The 15,433-nt window shown below is 44.7% G+C and overlaps 1 protein-coding gene across 15 annotated transcripts in view; it reads left to right on the forward strand.

The window, feature by feature from the left end:
* The window catches only part of GRK4 (G protein-coupled receptor kinase 4), a 103,312-nt gene that overhangs the window by 82,937 nt on the left and 4,942 nt on the right, over positions 1 to 15,433 (forward strand). For all 15 annotated transcript variants that reach the window (XM_047718689.1, XM_047718697.1, XM_047718698.1 and 12 more), the window contains 4 exons: positions 993 to 1,030; positions 10,146 to 10,235; positions 11,150 to 11,358; positions 14,702 to 14,836. In XM_047718689.1, the coding sequence (XP_047574645.1) occupies positions 993 to 1,030; positions 10,146 to 10,235; positions 11,150 to 11,358; positions 14,702 to 14,836 (472 nt within the window). The remainder of the gene's footprint in view (positions 1 to 992; positions 1,031 to 10,145; positions 10,236 to 11,149; positions 11,359 to 14,701; positions 14,837 to 15,433) is intronic.

Raw genomic sequence — 15,433 nt, forward strand, 5'->3', positions numbered from 1 at the left:
ACAGGGTGTTGTGATAGTGTTGCATTTGAAACCACAATTAAATATAAGTCCTCTGAAAAGTAAATTTTTTTCTTCCAGAGGGAAGAAACAAATAAGCAGTTTGGAATATTACATTTACATATTATAGTCTTTAGTGACCTGTATTTTTTATTTTATTTTATTTATTTGATAGGGAGAGCACAAGCAGGAGAAGCAGCAAAGGGGGAGAGAGAAATAGACTCCCTGCTGGGCAGGGAGCCCAATGCAGGGCTCCATCCCAGACCCTGAGATCATGACTTAAAGCCGAAGGCAGCTGCTTAACTATCTGAGCCACCCAGACACCCCTTGTGACCTGTATTTATTTGAAGTCTGTAGTATCCCTCCTTCACAATAAACTTCGAACAGTCGCGGCTGTTGATCACAGGCTTCCTGCTGCAAGGCTGAGCTCCCCCAGCCCTGCCTCACTGAGGAAGTGGGTGGGTGTGGATCACGCCCCTGTACAGGGGAGGACACTGAAGCCTAGAGTGGTTCAGGTCACACGGAGGAAGAGCAGCAGAGCTAGGATTTGAATCTGTGCCCATCTGACCCCCCAAAGCTGAGTTCTTCCTGGTATGGGAAATTTTCAGTTGTTGACATTTTAAAAAGTGTATGAATGATAAAATAAATTGAATCAAATTCATTAAGGACTAATTCGTTACTATGGGGCTGTACCTTTTATCACTGAACTGTCTCAGATCCATGAACCTGGGCGGAGCACACAGTTGTCATACGCATGTTGTTGGCTGGGATGAAACCTCTGTGGCATCCTCCTCCTTCCCAGGGATGGCATGAAGGACTCATGACTTGACCCACAAAGGACGGTTTTGTTATCCCCCGTTCTCGGCGCTGCTCATAGTAGAGACATCTGTGGTTATTTCTGCTGGGTGAATGAATCAGTGTTGCCTTCTGAATCTGATGAATCAGTGTTGCCTTCTGAATAATTGAGCTTTTTGTTGTTGTCTCTTCCTTTGTAGAGACTTAAAGCCTGAGAATATCCTCCTTGATGACCGAGGTAAGTAAGTGAGCTTTTCATATCTAAAGCATAAGACTTTGTTAAGAGGGGTTTGGTTGGGCACCTGGGTGGCTCGGTGGGTTAAGCCTCTGCTTTCGGCTCAGGTCATGATCTCAGGGTCCTGGGATCAAGTCCTGATCGGGCTCTCTGCTCAGCGGGAAGCCTGCTTCCCCCTCTCTCCCTCTCTGCCTACTTGTGATCTCTCTCTGTGTGTCAAATAAATAAATAAAAAAAATCTTAAAAAAAAAAAAAGGGACTTGGTTACAGAAAGTTAATTCAGGCTTAGCCCGTTGTTGCAGAACAGAAACAACAACAAAAAGGGAAGCTCTTTGGTATGTGTTCTTTTGAAAATACAACAGAGATAACATTGCCATTCCCCTGTATTCAGGCAAGAAGCAAAGTTGGTCATAATTTTCAGTTAATAATTGAATTCTAAAGCATATTAAAATAAATTCACAGTAAGAACATTTTTCTCTGTCATACTGCTTGCTGTTGGTCCACATCTTGATTTTTCCCTTAGAAGTATATTTCCACCCAGGAGCTCCTAAGAATTTTCCTTTTTTAAAAAATAACAAATGAGGGGCACCTGGGTGGCTCAGTGGGTTAAAGCCTCTGCCTTTGGCTCAGGTCATGATCCCAGGGTCCTGGGATCGAGCCCCGCATCAGGCTCTCTGCTCAGCGGGGAGCCTGCTTCCCCCACCCCCGCCTGCCTCTCTGCCTACTTGTGATCTCTGTCTGTCAAATAAATAAATAAAGTCTTTTTAAAAAGAAAAAAATAACAAATGGTTGTTGAATTTTGTCAGTGCTTTTTTCTATCAAAATGATTATGTGTTCTTTTTTCTGTTAGTATAGTTAATTTTCAAATAGTAAACTAACCTGTAATTTCTTTTTTTTTAAATTAAAGATTTTATTTATTTGACAGAGAGTGATCACAAGTAGGAGAGAAGCAGGCAGAGAGAGAGAGGGGGAAGCAGGCTCCCCACTGAGCAGAGAGCCTGATGTGGGGCTTGATCCCAGGACCCTGAGATCATGACCTGAGCTAAAGGCAGAGGCTTTAACCCACTGAGCCACCCAGGTGCCCCTAACCTGTAATTTCTGAAATAAATCCAAAGTGGGCATAATGATTTATTCTTTACATAGATCACTAGTTTCTCTCTTCTGATATTTTGAAGATGAGGCTGGCTCTGTTTTTGAGGGCCCTGGATCACCATGTCTCTGCAGTGCTGGAAGCACCAGAGCCCTGCTGTGTCTGTGTCCCTGCACACTCTCTGGGAGCCCAGAAGTCTTGGCTCAGCTCCCAGGTGGTCCCAGCCTCTGCAAGAGTCCCAAGTGGGAGCAGCCGGAGAGTGGCTGTGTGTGTCCCCCCACCTGGAACAGACTCTCATTTGACCAGGGTTTATAAATGCTTCTGGGAAAATATTTGTGTCCCTTGCAGCTCCCCTCTGGTTGATTCTCCACACAGGGTCTCAGTGAAGCAGATCCAGGAGCTGCCATGGCTCGCAGATGCCCTTCAAGTATAATTTATGTGCACCTGTGGTCAGTAGTAGTATGGGCCACCGTGACCTTGGCCACCTTGTCCCAAAGCAGGTGCCAAGTGTCATTTCTTTGGTGCTTACTGTTACTTATTCTTTAGACACTGTGGACCTGGTCACATTCTTGTTAAGAATGGAAAGGAATGACAGACTTTGTTTTGCTTTTTTGATTTCAGGAGACTTTCAATCTTTTCTTTTTGTTTTCCTACTCTTTTAATTTTAAAAGTGTAATCAGCTATATTTTGTGACTTATAAATGCAATTGATTGTAGGTTTTTTAGTATCCTGCACTTAAAATTCCCAAGAACTAATTTCCACCAGAAACCATAGAACATAGGAGCAACTCTCTCCTTTCCCATCTTGATAGTTTGTCGGGGTTTCTGTTTTTGTCTATAAAGCATAACCTGACATTTGTGGTGAAATTAGGTTTAAAAAAGATGATTATCAAGAGAACTACAGGCCAATATCTCTAATGAACATAGATACAAAAATCCTCAACAAAATACCAGCAAACCGAATCCAAGAATACATTAAAAAAACCATTCACAACAATCAAGTGTGATTTATTCCTGGGATGCAAGGGTGGTCCAGTATTCACAAATCAATCAACATAACATATCACATCAATAAGAAAAAGGATAAATCCACATGATCATTTCAATAGATGCAGAAAAAGCATTTGACAAAGCACAACATCTATTCATGATAAAAGCCCTCAACAAAGTAGATTGAGAAGGAACATACCTCAACATAATAAAGGCCATATATGAAAAACCCACAGCTAATATCATCCTTGGTGGGGAAAAATTGAGAGCTTTTCCCCTAAGGTCAGGAACAAGGCAGGGATTACTCTCACCACTTTTATTCAACATAGTACTGGAAGTCCTAGCCACAGCAGTCAGACAAGAAAAAGGAATAAAAGGCATCTAAATTGGTAAGGAGGAAGTAAAACTTTCTGTATTTGCAGATGACATGATGCTATATATAGAAAACCTTAAGGACTCTGCCAAAAAAACTGCTAGAGCTGATAAATGAATTCAGTAAGATTGTAGTGTACAAAATCAGTGTATAGAAATCTGTTGCATTTCTATACACCAATAATGAAGCAGCAGAAAGAAAAACTAAGAAAATAATTCCATTTGTAATTATGCCAAAAATAATAAAATACCTAGGAATAATCTCAACCACGGAGGTAAAAAGCCTATACTCTGAAAATTTTAAAACATTGAGGAAAGAAATTGAAGATGATACAAACAGATGGAAAGATATTACATGCTCATGGATTAGAATAACAGATATTGTTAAAATGTCTAAACTACCTCCAAGCAATCTACAGATTTAATGCATTCCCTATCAAAATATCAATGAAATTTTTCACAGAACTAGAACAAGTAATCTTAAAATTTGTATGAAACCACAAAGACCCAAATAGCCATAGCATCTTGAAAAAGAAGAACAAAGCTGGAGGAATCACAATTCCAGATTTCAAGATAAGTTATAAATCTGTAGTGATCAAAACAGCATGGTACTGGCACAGAAAAAAGACACACAAATCAATAGAATAGAATAGAAAACCCAGAAATAAACATATACTTATGGGTTTATTTAATTAATCTTCAACAATTAATCTTCAACAAAGGAGGCAAGAACATGCAATGAGAAAAAGAATATGCAGTGATCTCTTCAATAAATGGTGTTGGGAAAACTGGACCACTTTCTTACACCACACACAAAAATAAACTCAAAATGGATTAAGGACCTAAATATGAGACCTGAAACCATAAAAGTCCTAGAAGAGAACACAGGCAGTAACTTCTCTGACACTGGCCATAACAATGTATTTTTTGTTTTTTTAAGATATGCCTCCCGAGGCAAGGGAAACAAAAGCAAAAATTAAGGGGCGCCTGGGTGGCTCAGTGGGTTAAAGCCTCTGCCTTCGGCTCAGGTCATGATCCCAGGGTCCTGGGATCGAGCCCCGCATCGGGCTCTCTGCTCAGAGGGGAGCCTGCTTCCCTTCCTCTCTCTCTGCCTGCCTCTCTGCCTACTTGTGATCTCTGTCTGTCAAATAAATAAATAAAATCTTTAAAAAAAAAAAAAAAAGCAAAAATTAAGTTTTGGAATTACATCAAAATAAAATCTTCTGCATAGCAAAGGAAACAATCAACAAAACAAAAAGACAAACAACAACAACAAAAAAAACACAAAAAGACAACTGAATAGTAGGAGATATTTGCAAATGACACATCCAATAAAGGGTTAGTATCCAACATATATAAAGAACTTCTAAAACTCAATACCCAAGAGACAGTCCAATTAGAAATAGATAGAAACCATGAACAGACATTTCTCCAAAGAAGACATCCAGACAGCCAACAGACACATGAAAAGATGCTCAACATCCCTCATCATCAGGGAAATGCAAATCCAAACTACAGTGAGATACCACCTCATACCAGTCAGATGGCTAAAATAAAAAACATAATAAAGAACAAGTGTTGGTGAGAATGCAGAGAAAAAGGAACCCTCATGCACTGTTGGTGGAAATGTAAACAGAGGTGGCCACTGTGGAAGACAGTATGGATGTTCCTCAAAAAATTAAAAGTAGAAATACTATATGATCCAATAATCATACTACTGGGTACTTACCCAAAGAATATGAGAGCATGAGTTCAAAGGAATATATACATCCCTATGTTTATTGCAGCATTATTTACAATAGCCAGACTATGGAGGCAGCCTAAGGGTCCATTGACTGATGAATGCATAAAGAAGAGGTGATATATATATATTTGATGGAATATTATTCAGCCATAAAAAGAATGAAATCTTGCCATTTGCAACAACGTGGATGGATCTAGAGAGTATAATGCTAAATGAAATAAGTTAGTCAAGGAAAAACAAATAAACCATATGATTTCACTCATACATGGAATTTAGGAAACAAAACAAATGAACCAAGAAAAAAAAAGAGAAAAACCAAAAGACAGTCTCTTAACTCTAGAGAAAACTGAAGGTCATCAGAGAGAGGTGGTGGGGGAATAGGTGAAACAGGTGAGGGGAATGAAGAGGACACTTATCGTGATGAGCCCTGAGTAATATATGGAAGTGTTGAATCACCATGTTGTACACTCGAAATTAATACAACACTATGTTAACTATACCAGAGTTAAAATAAAATTTAAATTAAAAAGGGCTGGTTGGGGCTCCCGGGTGGCTCAGTTGGTTAAGTGTCTGCCTTCAGCTCAGGTCACGACTTCAGTGTCCTGGGATCGAGCCTTGTGTCCAGCTCTCTGCTCGGCAAATAGTCTTCGTCTCTCCCCCTCCCCGTACCTCTGGGCTTGCTCGCTCTCTCAAAAAGAAATAAATAAAATCTTTTAAAATCTGATTATCGTCTGTTTTGGGTTTTTAGGTACATTTACTGTTTGTCCATCCTAAATATGTCAGCCCCTTTTTTTTGAAAACATAAATTAAGTGGGACTTGGTTTGTGAAATTTAACTGGTAGTTGAGATAAAAAAGAAAACTATCATGCCTATATTTTCAATACTAGAGACTTCAGTTTTATGAAATAGGTATATTCCTAAAAAGCAGGATGAGCAGTGAATCCTTGTAAAGACTAGTAGCATTTTATTATCGACAATGATTTTAAAGGAAATCCTATATGTCATATTCTTCTATCTATAAAATATATATCAAAGATAAGGATACTATTTTTAAAACATAAGCCCAATACTTTTATCACATCGAAAAGTAGTTAACAATTCTTTGGGGCACCTGTGTGGCTTAGTTGGTTAAGTGTCTGACTCTTGATTTTGGCTTAGGTCATGATCTCAGGGTTCTGAGATTGAGCCCCTCATCGGGCTCTGTGCTGAGTGTGGACCCTGCTTAAGATTCTCTCTCCATCTCCCTCTGCCCCTCCCATCAGCTTTAAATCTTCCTTAATTATTTCGTAAGTGTTTTTATAGTTGTGTGTCAAATGTAGATGAAGTCCATATTCCATTTGGTTGATATCTTGTCGAGTTTTAATTTTCATAAGTTCCTCCTCCCTGCTTCTTTGTGTCATTTGTTTGTGAAACCAGTGTTATGGGTCAGAGTGTGTGTTTCTAGAATTCATGTCATGAACCTAACCCCCAGTACCTCAGAATGTGACTGTATAGCTGACCTTTGAACCATGTGGGGATTAAGGAGACCAGCATCCCATGCAGTCAAAAATCCGCATAACTTTTCCTTTTTATAAGAGAGAGAGAGAGAGCAAGCTGGGGGGAGGGAGGTGTAGATAGAGAGAGAGTCTTAAGCAGACTGCACTGAGGGCAGATCCTGACACCGGGCTCAATCTCACAACCCTGAGATCATGACCTGAACTGAAATCAAGAAATGGATGCTTAACTGAGTCACCCAGGTGCCCCCACATACAACTTTTCAACTTCCTCAAAACTTAATTACTATAGCCTAGAGTTGACCAGAAGCCTTACTGATGACATTAAACAGTCGATTGACGCATATTCTGTATGTTAAATATATTATATACAGTATTCTTACAATAACGTAAGCTAGACAAAAGATGTTAGAGAATCACAAGGAAGAACAAAGCAAATGCATTCACAGTGCTGTTCTGTACTGAAAAAAATGTGTGTGTAAGTGCACCCATGTAGTGCAAACCCATGGTGTTCAAGGATCAGCCATGTTTGGAATGGAGGTCTTTAAAGATGTGTTTACAGCTGAATGAGGTCACTAGGGAGAGTCCTAATTGCATATGACTGGTGTTCTCCTAAGAGGAGGAGATGGGATGCAGGCGGGCACAGAGGGAAGAGGTTGTGAATACACAGGGCAAGAACAGTGGTCTACACGCCGGGCAGAGAGGCCCACCCTTCCAGTGTCCAGGGCTGTGGGCAAATAAACATCTGTCCTTTCAGCCCCCAGCTCTGGCACTTTGGTAATGGCAGCCCTGGCAGGCTAGAACATAGACATCTGCCCTAGAGAAGTTCCTGGCTTGTGGATTTGGCTGGATTTAACATGTTCCCTGCCTCCCCTATTCTTCCGGTAAGCAGGTGGTTCGGTCTGGAGGCTGGAATCGGCCCAGGTTTGATTTCTGGTGAACATACTTGGTGTGTCCTTCCTGTTGTGTGACATCAGGAGGCATGTGAGGACTGAGCATCTCTCCTTTTACAGTGTTGAGAGTGATGACTGGTTTCACTCCTTGCTCAGCCTGATCTCTCCATTATCCATTTCCCACCAGCTTTTCACTTAATGGATGAAGGATCAGTATCAAGATACAGCATTTCACTGGGGCATTCGAATTCTGCCCTCCCTGGTGCACGTAATTGTTGAGACCCATCTGTAAAAAAGAGCTTTCTTTGTTTACCTGTTGGTTCAAGAAAAGCAGGTGAAATATGTGAGTGCTTCCTTTTATTTCTGCTTTCCAGGAGATTGTGTTAGTTCGCTTTTGTTCTCCAAGATGATCAAGGAGGTTTTTGTTTTTTTCTGTTTTGGTATCATTAATAAATGTATGGATTTTAATGATTTGATAGGGTTTAATCCATCAGAGTAATTATTCTTTACGATGTTTTTTGTCCCTTCTTTGGCCAGTGGATGTCCAGTAGCCTCTCATGATTTCCTTGTTTTCTGCTATTGTTTCTTACTGAAGATATTCCAGGATGACCTTGTACATGCAATGACGGAGACCTGGAGTTGTCCGTGTCTCCAAGGGGCCTGGTGTGTGGGGAGCCTGGGGTGGGGGCCAGGGGCTGTTGCTACCCTGCTCATCATTCTTCCCCGGCCTTTTCTGGGAGAGAACACATCTGTTCTTGAGTTTTTAAAAGAAAATATTGGGGCGCCTGGGTGGCTCAGTGGGTTAAGCCTCTGCCTTTGGCTCAGGTCAGCATCTCAGGGCCCTGGGATTGAGCCCCACATCAGACTCTCTGCTCAGCAAGGGAGCCTGCTTCCCGGCCCCCTCCCTGGCCCTGCCTGCCTCTCTGCCTACTTGTGATCTCTATCCATCAAATAAATAAATAAAATCGTTTTTAAAAAATAAAAAAATATTCATCATGGATTCATATTGATATTTCTAATTCTCATTATATTTCTTCATTTCACATTTGTGACTTTTTTCTCCTAATGACATTTGCATCATTACAGTATTTTTCTCTGCTTTTAAAATATGTAACATAGACTAATCTACAACACTGAATAGAGAGAGATCTTGCTTATTTCTTCCAGCTGCCTGTGGATGGACTGGTTTGAACTGCCGGGTCCACACTGCCGGCTAGGGGGCTGTTCCAGCCCTCTGTTCTTCCAGTTTAGTGGGGCCATGCCTGGCCCTCTGGGCATGTCATTTCCTGCTTTTTTTGCAGGTGTCCCTGGAGGGGTGTGAGGTTGAAGGATAGGTTCACACGGGCTTCGCAAACATTGCGAAACTCCCTGAGGTGGAGCTATGCTGGTCTGTGTGCACACCCCATGCCCCTACTTCCCCAGGACCCCAGCCACAGACTGCATGCTTAAACTGAGTCTCTTGTCAGTTTGTTGGTAGTTATACTTTTCATTTCTGAGTGGAAAAAAAATCACTTTTCAAAAGAAAAATAAGAAAGGATACTTAAAATTTCACAACATGCCAGTACTCAAACATAACATATGGGAAATCTGACTTATTGAGGAAATCTTCCTATATGAAAGTAGGAAACTTAGACACACTGACCAATGGCAGAGCTGGGACTCAAACCCAAGGTGGTGTGGTTCCAGACTCTGCTCCCAGGGCTCCAGCCTGGTGCCTCCCCCAGTGCAGGCGCACGGCTGGGAGTAACGTGACTCAGTACCGCCGTGCAAAGGACAAGGTCAATTTTCCTGTCTGAGGCATAATGCAGCCTGTGTTAAAGCAAAATCAGTGCCTTGAATGGCATGTTGTGGATTTTCAGTGTTGAGCACATACTTATTGGTTGGTTCATTCATTTCTTCAATATTTATTGAGCACCTACTATATGTAGGTAGGGTGTCAGGAGCTGGAGACACATGGCCAATAAGGTGAGCAGGGCATCTGCCTCCAGGGCTGGTTTATCTTCCCAGACTCTCAAAGTTTTCTATAATCTGTTATTTTCATACTGAATTTAGTAACCATTTAAATCTTTCTATATAAAGGCATTAAAACATAACAGAAGTCTTTCAGTGAGTTTTCTTGATTTTATTTATGATTTTACGATGATGATTTATTCTTCGGAGAAAAGCTCCTTATTATTCATCTGCTGTTCCTGTATGTAAGCCTACTGGTATTCTGACAGAAAGTGCTTATTTTCTCTTGTGTAGTTCATGTACTATTCATTATAGTTCTATTTATGGCTCTGGTAGTTATAGGAAATTAAATAATAAACGCAAAGCTTCTATCTTACCAAGTGGTTGTCATGGTTAAGGGGCTTCCTGATTAGTAACCAACTATAAATCTGATTTCCTGTTGTGTTAGTGGACCCGAACGCTCTGCAGAGTATTTTAGTAATTGTGGAGAAGTTAGATGTAATTTTAGATTTTTTTTCTCTACTGTTTATTGTTCTGAATGTGTCAGCATACCCCCTGTGGTTTGTAATATGCTTGAACACACACAGGGCACATCCGGATCTCAGACCTGGGTCTGGCCACGGAGATCCCGGAGGGGGAGACCATCCGAGGAAGAGTGGGGACTGTCGGCTACATGGGTATGTGAATGGCTGCTTCGGGATACTTGCGCTTTGTCTTGGGGTGCCCACGCCCTCACAGTACAGAGAAGTTCTAAGCCCCTTGGAGGGAGCATGGGTGTTGGAAGTTTGTACCTGGCCAGAGCTGGGACTCCTGAGGAGTCCTCCTGTCTGCCCTCCTGTCTTACAGAGACCGGGGTGAGGCCGGCAGAGGTCATGCAGCTGAGTGAGGGCAGAATCAGGGCAGGATGGGGCCCTCGCTCTGCTGCTGCCACCGTCCTGGGCTCACTGGTCTCTCCAGGCCCTTCCGCACCCATGGTTCCCTGGTTCTTGCAAAGCCTCTGTGACTGGGTGGCCCTGGTGTGGGGTCAGCTCCCCACCTGGCAGTGCTAGCCTGACCAGGCATGGCCTCTGGTATGAGGGACACCGAGGGCCTCTGCAGAGTACTGCAGTCACATCCCTGCCCCACCTGTTGCAGGGGTCGGTGCCCTTGGGGCACCCGTGGGTGTGGCTCTGTGTCTGCTCATTTCGTGCCCTGGGGATAGCACAGACTGTTTCCTGTGACCCCTTTGTTGACTATAAGTGACATGCTCTAAAATCCACCACTCTGAAGTGTACCCATGAGTGGAGATCAGCATGCGCACGGAGCTGTGCAACCACCACCTCCAGAAAGACCCTGGGCCCAGGAGCACCCCTCCAGCCCCGGGTCTGTGGCTGCTCGCCCCCTTTCTGTCTCCACGGACTGTCTCTTCTGCCTGCTTCATATAAATAGGATCTCACACTCTTGGGCCTTCTGTGTCTGTCTTCTGCCCCTTAACACATTTCCAGGGTTCATGTTGTAACAGACATTAATTTTATAATGTGTTATTTGGAATTAATTACAAGAAAATTTAAAACCAAAATTTAATTTAAATTTCCCTGTATTTGTTATGTAGCTCCTGAAGTTATCAATAATGAACACTATACATTTAGTCCTGATTGGTGGGGACTTGGCTGTCTGATGTATGAAATGATTGAGGGACATTCTCCATTCAGAAAATTCAAAGAGAAAGTCAAGCGAGAGGAGGTGGACCGAAGAGTGAGGAAGGACACGGAGCAGTATTCGGAGAAGTTTTCGGAGGATGCCAAGTCCTTCTGCAAGATGGTGGGTTGGGCTCTGGGGAGGTCGGCGTGGAACCCCTAGCTTATGGGGTTGTTTCCACTAACAGTCTCTGCACTGGTCCTCACCGGGAAATGACGTGATCGGGTTTCCAACCAATGGAAGCAAAGTGGAGAAGCACCTTATTTGATTTCTCAAAAGATTCTCCTGAGAGAGAAGAGTGGTGCCAAGGTCCTGTGAAACTGAAGATCAAACAGAACCTTGCTTCTTAGAAAGAGTGAGGTTTTTCCTTCTGCCCATGTTTCTTTGTTTCGTCCTCTTTAACTGGCTGCCAGGGGTCGTGGTCATGATAGACCCTCCAACTTGATGGGCCGCCACGTGTCTCCCATTTTTCTGGATGCATTAAGGGCCCCATGAGGCTGTGTGTCACAGCGGGGAGAAGAGGACGGAGGCTGTGGGGCTGGGGGCAGGCAGAGCAGTGGTTGAATGATGGGGGCCAGAATCATGGTGGGTTATGGGAGGATGTGGAAGAGGGACTCAGGACAGAGGAGGCTGGAGGCAAAGGTGTGAGCACTTCTTGTTGGAGCCATGGCCCCTCTCGCCAGAGTTGGAGAGTTGGGAGAGGAAAGGAAGGAGAGGAAAGCAGGGCTGGCTGGTCATGAAGAGTCAAGGGGGAGAGTAGAGGAGATGGGGGGGACGGAGGCCACGGAGAGGCAGGCCGTAGGTCCCCAAGTGGTTGCCTGCTGGAACCTGCAGCTGCTGTACCCATTACTGAAAATGTCAGTAACTTAGGTGAGTTGTCAGTGGCTGGAGATAGAGATTTTGTTTCCCCTTCCCTGTTGGTGCGAAATGTGGAGTGATGAGTGTTAGTGGCCTGTCACAAGTCGGGGGACCAGGCTGGCCTTCCCTCCCATCTGCTCATTCTGCGTGGAGCTGGCAGTTCTTAGCCAGCTCCTCCAAGGTTAACAGCATTCGGGCCACACTGCTATTCGACCACATGCTGGCCACCTGCCGGATACTCTGATAAGGGCTACAGGAAGATAGAAGTTGGAAGTAAAGCCTGCCTCCAAGGAGCTCACAGTTCAATGGCAGGCCTAGAACAAACACGAAAAATAACTATAGTGAAAAAGCAGAATCTGAGGGGTGCCATTAACGAGAGAGAAACAAGGGCTCAAAGGTTTTCAGGATGGGGAGATGCTGTGTTCTGGTTAGGGTGCTAGGGAAGGCAGGCAGTGCCTGGGTGAGAACCAGGGCTGGGCCTTGGAGCTCAGGGGCCACATCTCAGCTCCCCGTGCCCGACTTCCCTGTCCAGCCTCTGGTTTCTTGTCTGACGTGTGCATGATGATAGCCTCATCCTCACAGGCTCACTGGGAAGGGCTGATGCGGGAGCGGGTATGACTGGCCGGCTCTTTACAAGGACCTAAACAGGCGGCCAGAGCGGCTCCTGATGTGTGGACACCTGTCTGTAGTTTGGAAAGCTCTTTGATAGGTTATCTCATCTGACCCTCAGAGTGGACTTCTAAGGGGTTTTCTTAGCCTCACAGTTGGAAAATTAAAAATGTGATTTTTTAAAAAAGATTTTTAGAGAGAGAGTGTGGGTGTGCATGAGTGTGGGGAAGGGCAGAGGAAGAGAGAGAAGCAGACTCCCCGCTGAGCAAGGAGCCCCCAGCCCTAAGATCATGACCTGAGCTGAAATCAAGAGTTGGCGGCTTAACCGACTCACCCAGGCGCCCTCAGAGTGTGATTTCTGTGACATCCCATAATGGAGTGTCAATGGGCCAACTTGAACCCAGGCGTTCTGATCATAAGTCCAAGGCCTTCCGAAGGGGTACGTTAGCAGCAGGGTTGATGATGGAGTCCTAGAGCCCCTGGGCTCTAGGGATTGTGTTTGGCATCACACGGAATTCTCAGGTCTGTTTTTAATGAGCAAAGCATGCCAAGAAGACCCCACTGAGCAAATCTTGTTGAGCCCTTGCCTGGTGAGGTGCGGGGGCTATAGCAGCCAGTGGGAAGTCCCACGGCCCTGCCTCTGGAAGCTTGGGTCCTATAGGAGGGACTGGCCCTGAGCACTCAACCAGGTGATGGCATCACAACCAGGTGAAGGATATTCTAGACAGAGGGCATGGTATGTGTACCGTCAAGGAGGTGAGAAGGTGAGGGTGTGTGCTGCATCCAGAGTCCACCCAGCAAAGGCTGCAGGAGCGTGCAGGCTGGTGCACACGTGCCAGATGGAGAACGTGCTCAGCCCTGTGCCTGCGACTTTGGTTTCTCTACAGAAGAGCGGTGGATGCGGGCCATGAGGCAAGGCCAAGGTGGGCAGACTTCTCTCTGAGTGGCCAGGTACTTAGCTTGGCAGGTCCCTCACACAGCTGTTGGGCTCCGCACGGTAAGGCAACAGCACAGACTGGCCTGTGTTGTGCTAAAAGCTCCTTGCTGAGGGCCTATTTGGTGAAACTTATGAAAGTATGAGTAAAGAATACTCTTGAAAGAGATGCTGTCTGTTCATTTTAAGAATATATAATTTCTAAAACTTGATTTGCCAAATTTTTGTCTCATCTGAGCTCCTTAGAAATCTACTTGATGAGTTGATTAAAATAGCTTCTAACTGTAAACGTAACTTAACATTAAAATGGTATCTGCGAGGGCGCCTGGGTGGCTCAGTTGGTTAAGCATCTGCCTTCGGCTCAGGTCATGATCCCGGAGTCTCAGGATCGAGTCCCACCTCAGGCTCCCTGCTCAGCGGGGAGTCTGCTTTTTCCCTCTGATCCTCCCCCACCTTGTGCTCTCTCTCTCTCAAATAAATAAAATCTTTAAAAAACAGAATAAAATAAAATGGTATCTGTGAAGTTCTTGACAGTATTTCTTTTTAAAAAGCCCCCTCATTTTTACATGGCTAGAACTTTTTTTTTTTTTGCCTTAAGGGGTTTACCTAGCTGACCTTTATTTATTGGTAGCTCAAAGGCTATTATTATATTAGTTTCCACTCCTTTTTGAAACCTCATAGATTCTAAATTCGTGAAATCTGAATTAAGGAGGCTTGGTTGAATCTTTGAAATTTGAGTAACTTTGGGGCACCTGGGTGGTTCAGTCAGTTGAGCGTCTCCCTTTGGCTTGGGTCATGATCCCAGGGTCCTGGGATCGAGTCCTACATTGGGCTCCCTGCTCAGTGGGGAGCTGCCTTCTCCCACTCTCCCTGCTTGTGCTCGAACTCTCTCTCTCTCTGTCTCAAATAAATAAATCTTAAAAAGAAAGAGAAATTTGAGTAACTTTGTTTAGAGAGAGATACTCTTTGCTACCCCTGATTCTTTGCTTATTATTATGGAGACTTTCCGAGTTCTCTCTCCTATCCTAGGAGCCTAAATTGACTCCATTTCTGCCTCTCGCGCAGTTACTCACCAAGAATCCCAAACAACGGCTGGGCAGCAAGGCAGGAGCAGTGGAAGTGAAGGCTCACCCTGTGTTTAAGGACATTAACTTCAAGAGGCTGGAAGCAAATATGTTAGAGCCGCCATTCTGTCCTGATGTAAGTATGTTGCCCAGACAGGAGCAGGCTGTCCAAGAAAATGGGTCCACGGAAGCCTGTGATTTTCCAGCAGGTAGAGAACCTCGGGTGCCGCCCGGCTGTGCTTCTGCTTAGGTGCTCCCTCCCAGCCCCCAGCCACTCATCACACTGTCCTCACAGGTCCCCCCAGGCCTTTCTGGCAGCCAGTCCTGGCTCTGCCATGCTCAGAGCCCCGGCGCCACCCCACATCCTCCTCGCCAGGCCCTGGAGGCCTTCTGTGTGACAGAGTCCCCTGTCTTATGTCCTCACCACCATGCTCACCTCTTTAGTCTGGGAAGCCCTTCCCCTCTCTGTGCCTCCAAGGCCCGGGCTCCACGCTGTCCACAGGGAGTCCTGGGGTCACTGAGCCTCCTGTGAGCCTGCTGTGGGGCCGACTCAAGGGTAGTGTCCGTGTGCTCAGCACAGGGCCCCGCCTGGGTCAGTGCTCAGTGGGAACACCTGCAGGCAGGAAATTCCTGTTGAGCAAGTCAGAAATACACAGAGAGCAGTCTGGACTCTCTCCTTAACACACTACCGGCACATTCCAGAAGTGCGGAGATAATTCTGCAGGAGATGATG

This window comes from Lutra lutra, chromosome 2 (genome assembly GCF_902655055.1).
Source record: "Lutra lutra chromosome 2, mLutLut1.2, whole genome shotgun sequence".
NCBI classification, from domain to species: domain Eukaryota; kingdom Metazoa; phylum Chordata; class Mammalia; order Carnivora; family Mustelidae; genus Lutra; species Lutra lutra.